The sequence below is a fragment of the Pocillopora damicornis genome, chromosome 12 (genome assembly GCF_964200805.1).
Source record: "Pocillopora damicornis chromosome 12, jaPocDami1.2, whole genome shotgun sequence".
Lineage (NCBI taxonomy): Eukaryota > Metazoa > Cnidaria > Anthozoa > Scleractinia > Pocilloporidae > Pocillopora > Pocillopora damicornis.
The window spans coordinates 3,738,878-3,754,032 of NC_142681.1; the positions used below are offsets into that span (position 1 = coordinate 3,738,878).

Here is a 15,155-nt window from a genome sequence, read left to right on the forward strand (position 1 = left end):
GGTCTTCAATTTTCCATCTGATTTCCCAATATGGGGCTATGCCCAGATGTTGCTAATAATGTTGATAGTGACCCGCATTTAAATGGCGACATGGAAAGCCCTCAAGGGGTGTTTTCCTTTTTTTAAATTTCCCAGCACGATGGGAAATTAGCAATATCAACACGTAGCTTTCATGTAAAATTCTTAAATAATATAGTGTATCACACATCAAAATTTCTTTGTCCACCGGCCGAAATAATTAGGACGAAGTTCGCGACATCTGGAATGAAAATCTCTTTTTTCTATCAAGCAATTTTGGTGCCGGATTTATGCTTTTACGTTAAAAAAAAAAAGCAAAAACAACAACGAAAAACTACTGGAAAGCAACAACAACAAATAAAAGAAGAAAAGAAAAACCACAAACTTCGTATCTATTGTTTGTTTTTGTGTCAAATAGTTCATCCATGTGCAATATACATAATCATCTGATCGAAGTTCAAGTTTCCTGTTGACAAATCCAGCCACAAATCTGCCCACACCCCACGAATATAGTCAAGAAACACAACGCGCTTCATATCGTGGCCGAAGCATGACCAGCATCTAACTTCTCCTTACAGTAACACCACTGAATCATTTATTAAGATCATGAGAATAAAAGAAATGATCACCAACATAAGAAGCTTCGATTGTTATGTAAATTCTCCTCATAAGCACCAAAGGAAATGTTTAGAGAAGAGATTGGGGAATATGGATACTGATGTTAGGATGTTGGTTGCGTCTCTCTCTGATTGAGTCGTCGAATGATAGAGTCAGAAATTTTACGAAGGCTGAGACAAAGAAAAAAAAAACGGCCCTGATATCTTTGACAGAATTTGCCTTTCTGCCAACGTCATCAGTTCTGAGACACCAACAATGGTTGATTAGAAAGATAGGACAGCTACATTCCCGTTCGTTGCTGTCCATTTTGACGATGTTATTGTCAAGTTATTGTCCATTAAATTATGTACTTTTATTAAAGATAAAGTTCCACATCAATACCTTAGATTTGCTGAATAATATTTATCAGCAAAATGATTTAAAAACCAAGCCCGCTCGCACATCTCGGTGGTAAAATAGTTAACGTTCTACACCGTAGCTACATGATTTAAGTGCTAAAAACTAAAAAAAATTAACTTAAATTTTTTTTCTTCAAGACAGGTCTATTCCGGCTCCTCCTTGATCTCGATAGACAAAGACGGCCTGTTCTTAAAATTAAACCCGTGTCGCTTTCTACTTTGAAGTTTTGACCGCAAGTCTAAAGTGGGTTTTTCAGTCCGGACTTCCATTTTATTTTCTTTCTTCTCAATTCTTCCTTTCCATTTATCCCTCTTTTCTCTTCTGTCGTCGTCCTCGTCACTTTCGCTGTCGTCATCTTCGATAGCATCAGCGTGCATGCGCATGCGTAGATTTCCCGGTTCATTCCTTTCCGGCTGACCGTCGTTGTTGACGACAATCTTAAGCGGAGGTTCGTCGATATCCATTTTTTCTTCTTTTTCAGTATCAATCTTGTCGAGGAAGACAACTTCTGGACCACCTGAATACATGTGCTTCACTCGCTCCTGTTCTTTCAATAATTTCCTCTTTCTGGAAAAAAGAAATTGTAAAGAGTGCTGGATTGAGTTTCGAAAGATAAGTAATCCAAAAGTGTTTGTACGGTTTTCATTTCCTGCGTTCAGCGATTGGTTTAAATGATATGCTACCTCCTCCATCAATCAAAGCGGAGCTCGCAGAGCGTAGCCCCATAATTATACAAAATAGTAGTGGCCCATCAAGCCGAAAAAAATTTGGATGTACGACCGTACGACCGACCGTACAAGGTGCTTCTTTTAGCATGCGCGGCCAACTGTACCATGGGCACTATCTTATAATCAGTCCTCTACACGGACACGGAGAAGTTGCGAATGAAAATCCATTAATATTACCACGCACTTTATCCATAGTAGGGACTTTAGTTTTTTTGAAGAGACGTGCGGGGAAAAAAAATGCGAGCTCCACTTTTAGGCTTGCCTAAATCTCTATATTATGTAAAACTGCTTTGGTCGCACTCCTTTTGCCCACCATTTTGCCACAACTGGCGCTTGTCACGTGCATCTGTTTTGAGCTTTGATTGGTTCCTCGAGTTAAAGCTTATTCTGATAGGCTAATGAAGTCGCTTGTAGCTTCTACTGGTAACCTTAAGAAATTAATCACCTTGATGAACTGACGATGCCTTTTCTTCTGCCTGAAAAAAGGAGAGGATGAAACGATAATCGTGAGTCTTTCAATAAACTTTACCAACAACATAAAAATCAAACAACTTTACGAAAGCAAATCACATAAAAATGATGGTCATTCAAATAACAAGGCAACTGTTTCTAACTCTGTTCAAGCAAAACTCTTTATTAGGGAAGAGGGACGAGAGAACGGAACTTAGCGACAGAGTAAGCCTCAGAATAAGAGGATATCCACCTTGTCCAGTGTCGTTTGCTTTACCATTGATTAAATAATACATGCTTCTTCCGGCTGCCCCTGGTAGTTTCTTGTCCTCTAAAACATTTCAAAACGACATAAAATGAGTATCACGAAACCTTGACCTTTTCACGTGCTGTTAAAAACTGCGCCAGGTTATTCAAAACAGGATCAAGCAAAGCCGGGGTTAGAGAAGGATCTTTAACTTAAGCCAGGTGTGAAGACCGGCGAGTCTGGCGAATGTTAGCTTGAATTGTCGCAAGTATTGCAAAAGTTGTATATGGTCTCGAAATTTTGTCTTCCAAACGCAAATATAACACAAGTGCAAGAAACAATACAGGAAATGGTAAGATTTTCAATGCCTTGCATTAGCGCTTGGGTTTGAATATGCATTAAACGTGCCAACCACACTAATGTAAGCGTGCGATGAACAACCCGGCTCTGTTCGTCGTTCTAGTTCAATGCCGAAAACAGTTCAGCCAGCCATGGTCTGTGAAAAAAGAGTAAGACTTACTTTAAATTACCAATGCAAGCAACCTACTTTTCGTTGCCAATCGTAAGAGGAGACATTTAGCTTTGGGATGAGGAGGGCCTATCTTCCATCTGACTTCCACAGCGTCACTGATATCCTCATCTACTTAATATCAAACGGTAAATAATGGTTAGGTGGCAAAAAAGAGTAACTTTCAATTGGGTGTCGAAAATAATCCGGAAAAGATGTGGCTTTGCTTTTTGTCATTCTGATTGGTCTAGAAAACTTGCGTTCATCTATCAACCAATCAGACGCAAGACTAAAATCAAACCGGACTTTGACGACTGCGTTTTCCCGCGCTTTTGATTGTTAGCTTGTTTGTTCTGTGAATTCTGATTGGCTGCTAATGATATTCTCTTTTTTTCTCATTGGCCGGTATGAGAACTATAATCTAGCATTTATAAAACTCAATTCAAAAGCGCTCTAGTTATTAGAACACTATAGAATTTGGCCATTTTTGGAAAGCTTTGGGTCCTCTAAGAAAAATCCCAGCACACTCAAGACAGTCTCACATTTTGACTAAAACTTTACAAAACAAGTGGGTAAGAAAATTACCCAAGTCCAAGATAGTCAGAGTTCAAGAAATATCAGAGAATTCATCGTATTCTGAATCATCCAAAGCAACCTAACAAACAAAAGTGTTTATGTTGAGAACTACCATCAACTTTTTTAAAACCTGCAATTGATCTTCAGAGTATCCCTTGTTTTTATAAAGAGATCAAAGTTTTTTATCACAAGGCAAAAAACTGTTTTTTTGAGTAAATGCATTTGAGAATTCACCTGTTGGGTTTTCTAATTGTTTTCCGACTGCCATCAAAACTCTAGAAGCAGTGAATTCATCATCCCAGACTACATTACCTACAAATAAAAGAAAAAAATTTTGAGGAAAAGGATTTAAAAATAAATATCCTGGTTAAATTTCACAGAACTGCATAGTATCTTAGCTTGTAGGACAACCAAGCTTAAACAACTACTTTTCGAAGCTGGAGAAACTTTGAGGCTGCAGAAAAGGTTGGGGATCAATTTTCTTCAGTAATTTTGCAGCAACAGCTTCTGCATTAAGGTTTGTTCATGAAGGAATGGTGCCTCCTTTCACCAAACAATTACACTCAGTGTTCCTACCAGCTATGCAAGCTTGCAATGTTAAGTTGATGTGCACTGCAAGGGCAAATCTAAGAAAGGAGTGTAGGCACCCCCCCTTCTCCGCATCAAAGTTAAACAAAATCTGCTGTATCATTAGCTTTACATTCTCAGCAGTTTGTAATATGTTATTGCTGAGTCATAAGCTTCCTTCTTCATCAATCCCTTTCAAAATTTGTTTACATTACACATCCTTGGTGGTGCACCCCCTACAAAAAAAAACCTGGATCTGTCCCTGCAGTGCACTTGGCTGTCAATATACTTGAAAAAAGAAAGCAGAAAGATATAGTGGGTGGCCAGGTTATCATGGAAGCCACATTGTTTTATCAGATTACACCTTAAGCGAAGAACTGTTCAGCTAACATGTTCCAAGCATTCCAGGAATTTTTCACAAACCTTCCAGCAAGGTGGAACTGACCAACTAACATTTTTAAAACTGTTTAAAGTAAATCACATCCATATAATTTCACTTAAGAATTGGGAAATGGCTATCCTAAAAATTTCTTCAGTGGTATTTCAAAAATTGTATGGTTTGTTTGAAAAATGAGGTGAAAGTAGCTGGCTAAAGGTAACAGATATGCCAGCAGTTTTGGCTGACTGCTTACTCTTACTAACAGCTCTGGCAGTGTAGAGAAGACAACACTTTCCTCTTAGAACAATAGAAAAGCTATGGTTGTGTTATTTGCATCAGTGTCTAGCTTCAGCAAATAATCCAAACCTCAGTCTACATAATTCTCATCCATTAATCCCTGTCATTTGTTAGATTACTGAGATCAAGGACTTACATGAAGAATCATCAATCCATTCTACAGACCCAGGGGCAAAGTCTCTGAAATATGCAAACACATCCTCTGTGCTCATCTCGTTCACGCCATGAATAAGAATGGCATCTGATCTGGTCTCACCTTCAAACAAACAGCCGGTGTCAAGCATACAACATGATGTATGATTTGCATAATAAATAGACCCTTAGCAATAAATAAAAGCACCTTTCACATGAATGCTGAAAGGAATACATATTAATTGAGTTGCTTTTTTTGTGATCAATGTGAGCAAATGACTCCTGATCCTTCAACCATGCTTTAGTCTCCATGCTTATGGCTGTTTTCATGTAGTCACACAGGTTCCCACCATTTCCTTCATAACTGGACCTTTGTCATGTCTAGACCTTAGGTTAGGATTAAGATACTCAATCAAAAAGCTCTCTATTCAAAAGAATACTACCAAGTACTACTGAGATATCAATACATGTTATTAATTCTGAAAAAAATTCAGACTTTTTTAATGTTAAATACTTCATGGGCAATTGATATGGGGAGAAAGACCCTACTGGTTTGTTGATTAAAAAAAAGGGACTATGAAGAAACAGCTTTAACCCTTTATACCCTAACATCAGTATGCATATTCTCCATACTGTTCTCTAAACATTTCCTAAGATGCCAACATGGAGAATTTGCCTAACAATCAAGAGCTTCTTTAGTCCGTGATCAACTCCTTTATTCTCCTGACTTAAAGGTTTGATTCAGGGTGATATAGTAAGGAGAAATTAGAGGCCAGTCACTCTTAAGGGTTAAAGGGTCAATTTACCATCAGTAATGGCAGGCAACTCCTTGGGATCAACAGATGGCAGTCTGAAAAAAAAACAAAAAAAACAGCCAATAACAAATAAGCATAAAACTTTCTAAAAAAAAAACATGAAGTACGTTTAAGTAAGAGGTTACTACATGGAGAACCCAATAAATATAACAAAAAATCTGAAAGTGAAAAGGCACATGCAAGAAGTGGTGCACAGCAGCTGTAATTTATGCTTTTCATACAACTATTTCCCCCTCCCCCCTCTCTCATTCTCTCCCCTCCACTAACCCTACCCCCAAAACAATTGTAAAAGACCGAATGGACAGGAAGAGAAGGGGAGAGTTTAGTGTATAAAGAGCCTTAATGACTGTAGGAAAGGAGACTTAACTGGTTCACCCCCAGATCTCATCAGAAATTCTCCTTACTCTCTGCCAAACAATTCTTATAATGTTTGTTCTGAGAATTCGTTACTGGATAAACTACTAATCCCCTAATTGACATTTTTCTTAATTCTCAGTGCTTGTCTCCTTCAGATACTATATTGATATTGTAAGGAGAAATCCTGCCTTGGTCACTTATCAGAGTTAAAGGATTAAGAATCATATACTTCTCTGAGTTAATACACCTACACTGTATCTGGGTCATCCTCAGAATGACTGTCATCCTTTTCTGTGTCTTTCTGTTTTGCCTGAAGGCCAAATCTTTTTGCCCTTCTTTCTTTCCTCTCCTGTGCTTCCTGTGAACCAAAGAGAATAACATGTGTATGATGGAAATGAAAGGTGAAAAATTTAAAGTATTGCTACTGACAGTAACTGCAAATAGAGAGATGGTTGGTTGCTTTACTCAGCATATTCCATATAGTTTTCACACCTGCTAACTGGTACACATTTTGTTCACCATCTGAGTTAAGAATCTTTCTTAAAAACAAAACACCAAAAAAGACCTTGCCAGGGTGCACACCCAGACATTACAATCCTCCACGCAAGCCTACACAATGGCACTGTCTACCACTCAAAGAGGTGGTTGATAACTCCTGAAGTTTTAATGCAAGCAACAGGAGATTTTGCAGCCTATATCCACCACAAATGACATCAGATGTAAGGAACCTTTCCCCTGTATATCACATAACGTTTACTTTCGTATTATAAATTGTGAGTTGTATGTCTGTATTTGAAGGCATGTGATATATAAATAAAATTACCATTGGGCTCGTAAAAAAGGTCCAAGAAAAATAGAAAAATAGCCAATTTTTTTGGAGAATTTTAAGAAATAGATATTCAGTGGCTGGCTTTCAAATCTAGGGAGATCAGAAATGTCGAATGCTAAATGTCACATGGATTAAATTTAACGAATTTCGTTGAAGTAACTTGAGGCCATGGTACTGTAGCTAAATTCTTGGTTGATCAAAACTTCTTGGAGTTTAATAGGAATAAATCCAAACACTTCAAGTTACAAGGTAACAGGAAATCTGTTCCATTTCGACTGAAATTATGATTTAAACACTTTACAACGGTATGAGTACCTTCGAAGTTACATCAAATCCTGTCACGAAACACCCAGACTTATTTTCATATCTTCTTTCCTATACGTGCAAAATTCATGGAAAAAAATAATTACATGTTTTTATAGATAATAACTATAGTTAAATTACTAAATATCCTTCATACTTACAAAGTAAAATGGTAAATCTTTCTCCTCTTTGTCGCTATCATCAGCAGGAATTTCAACTTTCAACTCCTCAAACTCCATCTTGAATTAAACTTGTACTCAGACTTCCTCTTTAAGTAAAACATGGCATAGGTCCGCTTTGTGTCCAGGAGGAGCTTCTGTGCTTCAGACTTTTGAGAACTGACTTGAAGTTGAAGAGGGAACAAGGAAGAAAATAGAATAAAGTCTAGAATAAAAGAAGAAGTTTAAAAGGTTGTATTAAATTATTTAGAAGAGGTCTTAGAAAGGATCACAAGAAAGGCCTCGCAAGAGAAGTCATTAGAATTATCGGGCTCTTACGTAATCAATGCTATCCTTGGTTGCTCAGTCGGGAAGTCAAGCGCTTTTGTCCAGTATGGTTTGGATGGTAAGCTGCATCACGAGAACCTCTCGAGAGGCTACGTATGGCAGCGTAATAAAAGCGTGACAGCTCCTTGCTACAATGTAAACCATATCCTAGCAAGGAAACCTTCCAATTGGTTTATTTAAAAAGAAAACTTCAAATGCGGCAGAGCTAGTCGTATAAGCCACTTCGGAAGTTCAAAGTATATCAGGTCAGTTTCGAGCCACATCATGATCAACCTAGAGAAGAGCTGCGCATGTTGACAGACGGTTACGGAGTATATAGGGCTGGGGGAGGGGGTCTTAATACAGAAACGTATAAGGTACGTAATAGATCTTTAAACCACTGATGCGCGCTTTGACAAGGTAAAAGACTTTACTTTCTCGTATTTTCATCAAGATAAGTCGAATTTCAGGATTTATTTTGTAAAAGAGAAATTTATTACAGAAAAACGACGATATTTTGGTTTTTCTCTCCTGGAAATACAGGGATTGAGAAAGATGAGTTAGACTTTTCACAATATCTAAATGTAAATGCTTGATGTAAGGTGTGTAAACTGCGAGTGAATAGTACAGATTCGAAGCCTCAGTACTTTAAGTATTGAGAGTATGGTCGAACCTGCATTAAGCGGCACCGTATTAAGCGTTCACCATGTATTAATCGGTTCGGTTGTAATAGTCCCGAGCTTTTCTACTTAATTAACTTTATCATTATGCGGTCGTGGTTACCCTTAACTGAGACCCAACGGCTTATTTGTATTGTTTTCCACCTGAATTGAACGGTCACTTAGAGTGGAACCACACAAATAAAACTAAGAATAATATCTCAGGTCAATATATTCCATGTTTATCTCCCGAAATTCAATGTTAGTAGTAAGTTTGAGCGAGTGTTTGTACATTAAGTGGTTAATTATGAAATGAAAAGACGTTTTTTTTTTTTTCCAAACAACCCAATTCTGTGAAACCTGTATTAAGCGTTCAACCTGAATTTAGTGGTCGCCCCATCACTCCTCGCGGGTGAACGCTGAATACATGTTCGACTGTATCACGTGAAGTACCGTTTATCATTCACTTGCACTGAGTGCTTGAATTACAAAATTCACGTCTTTTTGTCGTTTGATAAGATGGCTGATCTCTAAACTAATCATAACTTGGATATACCGGGGCGTTTTCTCACGCACCAGGCAACATTGAGATGGGAGAGAGGGAGAGATAAATGAGAGATATAAAAAGTTCAAAAAAGTACTAGAGCGTGCCAAGAGTTTTGTCACACATTGAAGTATATAAATGCTTTACTCGAATTGAGTAATTTTTGTTAAGTCTAAGATGAGAACATGGATGCAGAAAACGTGTTTCCTCGGATGTTAGTCTTACATCTCATGCCTAGGTATAGCTAGCGTGGCAGACGTTACCGATGTAGGTCACATCCACACGCCGCCCGTAATCCTTCTTAATCACGAATCTCAATTTAACGCTGCACTCTGGATACTTGCACTCAGCCCCTCCCCTGAAAAACACGGACGAGTGCATCTTACGCGAGTTTTCCGATCTCACGTGATTATTCTTGAAACGCAAACTGCACCATGGGTTGCTTTCCTTCACTTTGTTAAGGAAAATGCGGGTCCAGTCTCCGCTCAGTAGACGGCCACCGCTTGGAAATGACTTAATTGGCATCTTGGCCCAATCTTCCTCTGTCAGCTTGAATCTCGCAGTCGTGCCGTCTATGTTCACTCGAAAGAATGTTTCTTGTAAGTCCTCATCATCTTTGTCTTCTTCAGAAAGATCAGATTCCTAAATGAAAGAAACATAATTTGACATTGGCATTACTCTAATAATTGTGGGAAAAAAAAAAACCTTTAGCAAACTGCAATTACGACCAAGATCTTTCTGCATTTTCGCTTGTCGACGAGGGATCATGAAATGCAGACCCAAGAGGGGAGGGGAAAATCGTGTCAAAGAAGTTTAAAGACTTGTGTGTAGCTGCACAATAAAGGCTGACCTTCTTATGGGAATTTCACATGAAAACTTTGCCAAAAAGAGCACAACATAGACTTAATTAGTGAATTGAAAACTAAAGCCAGTGATATTCAGGGTTAAAGAGCGCAATTATAAAATGCACTATTATACAAATACAGTTTGCATTACGTTTTCCAGAGGCCTTTTTATCGGTGATGGCCATTTCTGATTTCCTACTGCAAAATGGTTGGATGTTTTCTTTGTCTCCTCGACCTGATTGTGAATTAAAATTTAAAAAAAAATTAAAATCTTGCAGCTCGTTATTTTTAATATGGTGGGCGAAGACTATCTTATCACTCTGTAAACTGATTCTCAAAAGAGGACCGGTGTTACTGAACCACATCTTGCATCTCATCATCCAGTCCCGCACCCACCTGTTTGCTATGGAGACAGCAGAAAGTGTGGCTGAATCTTGCCCTCCCTTAGCTTTGATCGCACCTTGTGAAGTGACTGATTTGATGCATTTTTGTCTTCCATCATAAATTAATGCGCATTGCTTGAATTGCGAGTAATATTGGTCAACAGTTCAGTTGATTGACAGCATAAGAAGCATGACACAATTTAGCTGATTAAAAGTCAAACTCGATCGCGGGATAACGCTTCAAATTGAAGACGATAAAAACTTGTCAACGCCTGATGCTGAATTTAAAACGTTTTCCAATGAGCGTGTCTACAATTGATACTTAAATCAATCCTACCTCTCTCTTTTGAGGAAGCATGATGACCGATGTTCGTGTGTTTTGTATGCCAGGGGTTGTTGGAGGAGACGTCGTTTGTGGTTGGCTCGCTACAACGCAGTGACAACGAGGGCAAGTCCTGGTGAATCCTCTCTCATTGACAGTCGTTTGTTGAGAATTAAAGGGAAGATCCTTGGATCGAATCCTTCCATCGGAGCTTGTTTGGTAAATGAAATTGCTCCCTCCTTCACTGCCTTTCTCGTACACCTGGCTGGCTAATTCTCCTTGGAACGTAGCGTGGTAGAATGGCGCCCCTCCTTGCAACCTAATAGTTTTTTGAGACGAAGTACCAGCTTGGCTGCATGTCTGATTAAGTGGATAGCTCAGTATCGGCTGAGTGAACTGCGAGTTTTCTCTATGTGTCACCTGATGAAAATTTCTTTCCTCAACATCGTAATTTATTCGTTTGAGATCAGCCCTGGTAGCATGTGTCACCTCGGGACTTTCCGTTTCACCAGATTGAATGCTGTTCCGATCCTTTTTCCCTTTTTCATAAGTCGTATGAGAAGACATCATTCCATTTGGATCTTTCTCCCTAGGATTACCCAAATGATAGTAGGGATTTCTATCCCCAGAGAAGTCCATAGCGTTAGTTGGAATACCCTTGGGATTCGTTCCCCTCGGATCGACTGAATGGCGATCGGGAATCATATTGGTAGAGGTTGATGGATGAGAATGAAAGGAATGGCTAACAGGTGACCGTATGGTGATGTCCACATCGTAAGATGGGATACCCGTAAGATTCGTTTCCCTTGGATCAGCTATGGGGTTGTATGAATTAATTTCCGTAGAATCATTTGGAAGAGACTGAACTAAATTGTTTACTGGTAAACGTAAGTCCACTGCATACGGTTGCATCCCATTTTGAATATCCCTCGGGTTTAACGTGACTTCCCAGGGATTACTATTAGTAGAACTTGAACATGACGTTTGGTTCGTAGCTGTGCTTCTGTAAGGCTCTGGTCCACGAAATCTTCTGCCACTTTTGCCACTATCCAAGTAGCTTGGTTCTTCTAATCGACATGATTGTACTGCATTTCCAAAATTGCCTCCAGAAGTTTGCATTTCATCTTGAATTTCCGCTCCATATAAGGAAGAAGACTCGTTTAGGTTACTAATTTGATGAGCCGTTGTTGCATTTGAGTAAAATTCCATTTCAGTGATGATTTAACTCGACATCTATCGGCGGAAACGAGTTGGGTTTAAATGTTCATCTGCTTAGATAACTAACCGCGTGACCGTCTTCGTCAAACAATTTCGGTAGAATGTCTGCGGTTTGAATTTCCTGTTTTTGTCATTATAACGTAAATGTAGCGTGAAGGAAAGTTTTCAGCTGAACTAATCCTCGATAGTGTCAGCCTTTTTCAAAAAGTGGAGCCAGATGAAGTCTAAAACAGGAACAAAGAGGAAACCCAAGTCAGGGCTGGTTCATGAAAAGCCGCCTAGGTGCAATCAGTGCGCCAGACCTAATTTGATAAAGTTAGACTTTGGAACGACATTGAATTCAAATCAAATTTCCATAAGTTCAAGTTTTCAAGGTCGACTGAGTAAAAATACTTATCAAAATAGAAATAGAAGCAAACAATGCAGTGAAGCATGTAAATGATCAAATATAAATAGACAGTAATGGGCAAACATTCAGTGCCCGGAATGCGGCCAGCCCAGTGTCTTTCTCACAATGGACCTTTGTCTAGCTGTAGCCAACAACGACTTTGTCGTGTTTTTACGTTTAGCCAACTCGAATAATACTTCATTGGAAACTAATTAGATTTACACGTATGGAGCATCGGCGTAAATAGGCTAAAAAGCTTTTCTCAAGATTACAACAACCGTTGATTAATTTTTTAAAGATCTTTTTTAGGTAAATGTGGCATAAATTAATCTCCGAAATTAGCTCTTCACTCTTCACACTTGTGCCGACAATATCAACACGCTCTCCACTAAAGTAGAGGAGGCGTTATTTTGATATGGAACTGAATTCTCAATTTACAAAGGAATATATAACAGCTGGAAAGGAGAATGCCACTTGAGAACTCTGAGGTTATGGCGATTACAGGATTTGCGTTCACATCCCTGAGCTTCCGCTTGGCTTCACTGCGCGGGAAAATGAGCAACCTCTCTACCATACTAACGTTTGATCGCCAGCCGGAAAGCACTCGAAGAAAGTCCTAGGAAGTGTACACCGCCGAAGCCTTGAAACCCCGAAACCCCGACCCTGTCTGACACAAGATCTTTTCATTTCTTCACTCAATCTTAAACAAACATATTCAGGGAGAATACTGAAATGCGATCAGCATTATGCATCGCCAAGGCCTGCATCTTTTTCAAGGCTTTCAGTTTGGAAAGGTCCCCTGTTCAAGAGGTTGTATAGTAAAATTGTATAACTTTTTTAACAGTCGAGACCAACAAAATCTTCCACTTTTTGAGAAGTTTGCCTGTTCAGGCCAAATAATAAAAAAGCTAAAAATAGCGAGACTAGAAGATTCTGAGTCAAAACAAAAACCCAAAAGTTTAAAGAGCGCCGCTGGGATAACTTCCGGTTTTTCAATCCAGGTTATCCAGTATCATTGCCGCCAGAAGGTTTCATTGATTACTGAGATACAATTGTGATTCGTACTCTCGAGTTACTAATTTTAGCCCATGTGATTAACCTGAATTAAAATTAGCACCTTCGAATGGAAATTTGCCGCCTTATATTAAATACGAATTTGCATAAAATACCACGAGCTAAGAGAGTGGTTGTTTTGAAGTAGTTTTTGTCTTTTTTCTGTTAAACAACCAGGCTCGTGACTAAACCTGTCACGGCGAACATGTAAAGACTTCGCCATTAGTGGCTATTAAATTGTATTTACCGATAGGTCATGGCATGGTACGAATGGAAGCATGCACGAACCTCGTGATTTCAGCCGATTTTGTTAAATGCTAGAACCGCGTAAATGGTTCAACCTGTTACATTGCTGTGTGAAAACATGTAAACGATTCCTGGTTGCTGTACAGACCATCTGATTCTTAGTATTTATAATCGTGTTCATGAATTTACCTCCGGTAAGTGAAGTTTCCACGAGTGTGTAGCGAGCAGTTTGGTACTGCGTCAAAATCATCAAACTGTGCAAAGATAGACTGATCGCATCAGCTGATGACCATGTGCAATCAAATATAAATCCTTCCTTCCCTAACAGCACCCAAAAAAGTTCAACATTCTAGCTACACCCAGATCTTACCCAAATTAGGTCAGTACTTTTTAGCTGATTCCATATGAGGAGGAAGGAGCAGTTATAATGAATGTGGACGCCTGATACGTCTACAAAACAAACTGATAATTTAAATGTAGTCGCCGTAAAGTCTAGGGTCTTGTGAAGGAAGATGGGTCAAGATCTAGAAGGCGACACTTTTTGCACATGCTCACGTGACACTGCTGCACAGCACGAAATTTACACGTGCGCGGCACTCATCGTTCGCGCCCCACTCGTCTAAAAGCTAATCCTAAATCCTCTCACCGTCCCCCCCCCCCCCCCCCCACCACCACCACCACCACCACCTTCTCCCTTGTGTTTATCGACAGTTGCCTGCTTCTCTGTAGTATGGTAGATTCCGACGAGGCAGGAGATGGGTCCTCTGGACTTCACCGATTACCTCCTCCCCCTGGTTACTGTCGACCATTGTCTGCGATTAATTGATGTTATCCAGCACTGTAATTTCAGTATATTACGACATCACAATGGTTTTAATTGAGCAGCCGTTTGCATTGTTTCCCATAACGAAACATTGTTGCATGAAATGGAATGAAACAAGCATGACGCCTATGGCTTTATCTGTTGTTGTGAAATGCCCACTATAGCATGAACCTTTCAACTTGTTGTTTTAAAATGTTAAAAAAACTCAAACGATTCTCGGTCCAGGTTTAAACCATCTGATTCTGAGTCAATATAATCTAGTTGATGTAACTACCTCTGATCAGTAAAATTTTCAAAATTGTGTGACCAACAGTCTCGTCTAATATTTGCGTCGAAACATTAATCTGTGTCATCAAAGATCGGCTTTAGAGACTTTGTAATATAAATCCTGTGCGTGTTACTAGCACTTACCAACACTTAACCAGTTCTCCTCAGTTGGAGCTGATTCCTCGAGAGGAATAGGGGATGAGGAGTATGAACACTTAACTTATGCCTTTGCAAAACAAAATAGCTTCGAGCCAGTCACCGTAGATGGCTTCTTATGAAAGAAAATGACTCATGATCTTAAGGTCAACTCACCCAGGCTTGCACGTGCGCACGTGACGCTGTCGTGCTGCTAAAATTTAACACGTGCGCGCGAGACAGCTCTTCGTGTTCGCGCCGCACTCGTTTTAAGGGTAAATCCTCTAGGAGAAGCTCCTTAACTGTTCCCTTCTCCCCTGTTTTTATTGAAAATTGCCTGTGCTTCTTGGTCCAACGTAACCGCTCGAGGCGGATGGGAGGAGGGGAGGGGGGAAGGTATTAGCCCTTTGGGCTTCCCAACTGCTCCGTGAGTTGGATCTCTCCCCAAGCTGCACTTTTGTTGAATCCCTTAAACAGATCCTCTTTGAAATCTTTCATTCACACGAGGTTACTCAGATGTTTCTGACTCCTTGCCCCGTCGACAGTCACTCCATTTGACGGAAG

General features: G+C 39.5%; 2 protein-coding genes across 7 annotated transcripts; both read right to left on the reverse strand.

Annotated features, from left to right (window-relative positions):
• Positions 1-969: 969 nt before the first annotated feature.
• On the reverse strand, positions 970-7,533 carry LOC113686196 (nuclear cap-binding protein subunit 3). 4 transcript variants are annotated; one of them, XM_027203793.2, is made up of 10 exons: positions 7,385-7,504; positions 7,236-7,295; positions 6,343-6,449; positions 5,726-5,769; positions 4,924-5,043; positions 3,779-3,856; positions 3,008-3,103; positions 2,467-2,544; positions 2,209-2,239; positions 970-1,602 (listed from the first exon to the last, which is right to left on the reverse strand). In XM_027203793.2, exons 1-10 carry the CDS (start codon positions 7,460-7,462, stop codon positions 1,179-1,181), a joined length of 1,116 nt encoding a protein of 371 aa, XP_027059594.2. In that variant the 5' UTR covers positions 7,463-7,504; the 3' UTR covers positions 970-1,178. The 4 variants fall into 4 exon arrangements, with proteins under 4 accessions (XP_027059594.2, XP_027059601.2, XP_027059609.2 ...); XM_027203800.2 differs by having other exon boundaries at positions 3,008-3,100; positions 7,385-7,501; XM_027203808.2 differs by lacking the exon at positions 7,236-7,295 and having other exon boundaries at positions 7,385-7,533.
• A 647-nt stretch (positions 7,534-8,180) lies between these two features.
• On the reverse strand, positions 8,181-14,741 carry LOC113685017 (uncharacterized). 3 transcript variants are annotated; one of them, XM_089190109.1, is made up of 4 exons: positions 14,601-14,741; positions 10,477-11,903; positions 9,908-9,991; positions 8,181-9,553 (listed from the first exon to the last, which is right to left on the reverse strand). In XM_089190109.1, exons 2-4 carry the CDS (start codon positions 11,668-11,670, stop codon positions 9,146-9,148), a joined length of 1,686 nt encoding a protein of 561 aa, XP_089046235.1. In that variant the 5' UTR covers positions 11,671-11,903; positions 14,601-14,741; the 3' UTR covers positions 8,181-9,145. The 3 variants fall into 3 exon arrangements, with proteins under 3 accessions (XP_089046235.1, XP_089046233.1, XP_027058271.2); XM_089190107.1 differs by lacking the exon at positions 14,601-14,741 and adding an exon at positions 13,556-13,871; XM_027202470.2 differs by lacking the exon at positions 14,601-14,741 and having other exon boundaries at positions 10,477-12,696.
• Between the last annotated feature and the right edge of the window lie 414 nt (positions 14,742-15,155).

Coding starts and splice junctions, on each gene's coding strand:
- LOC113685017 (XM_089190109.1), bottom strand. CDS start 11,670: ATGGAATTTTACTCAAATGCAACAACGGCTCATCAAATTAGTAACCTA. Junction 9,992..10,476: donor TGCTTCCTCAAAAGAGAGAG/GTAGGATTGATT, acceptor ATTCACAATCAG/GTCGAGGAGACAAAGAAAAC. Junction 9,554..9,907: donor TAAAAAGGCCTCTGGAAAAC/GTAATGCAAACT, acceptor TCTTTCATTTAG/GAATCTGATCTTTCTGAAGA.
- LOC113686196 (XM_027203793.2), bottom strand. CDS start 7,462: ATGGAGTTTGAGGAGTTGAAAGTTGAAATTCCTGCTGATGATAGCGAC. Junction 5,770..6,342: donor GAGGATGACCCAGATACAGT/GTAGGTGTATTA, acceptor TTTTTTTTTCAG/ACTGCCATCTGTTGATCCCA. Junction 2,545..3,007: donor CTTACGATTGGCAACGAAAA/GTAGGTTGCTTG, acceptor GAAATGTTTTAG/AGGACAAGAAACTACCAGGG.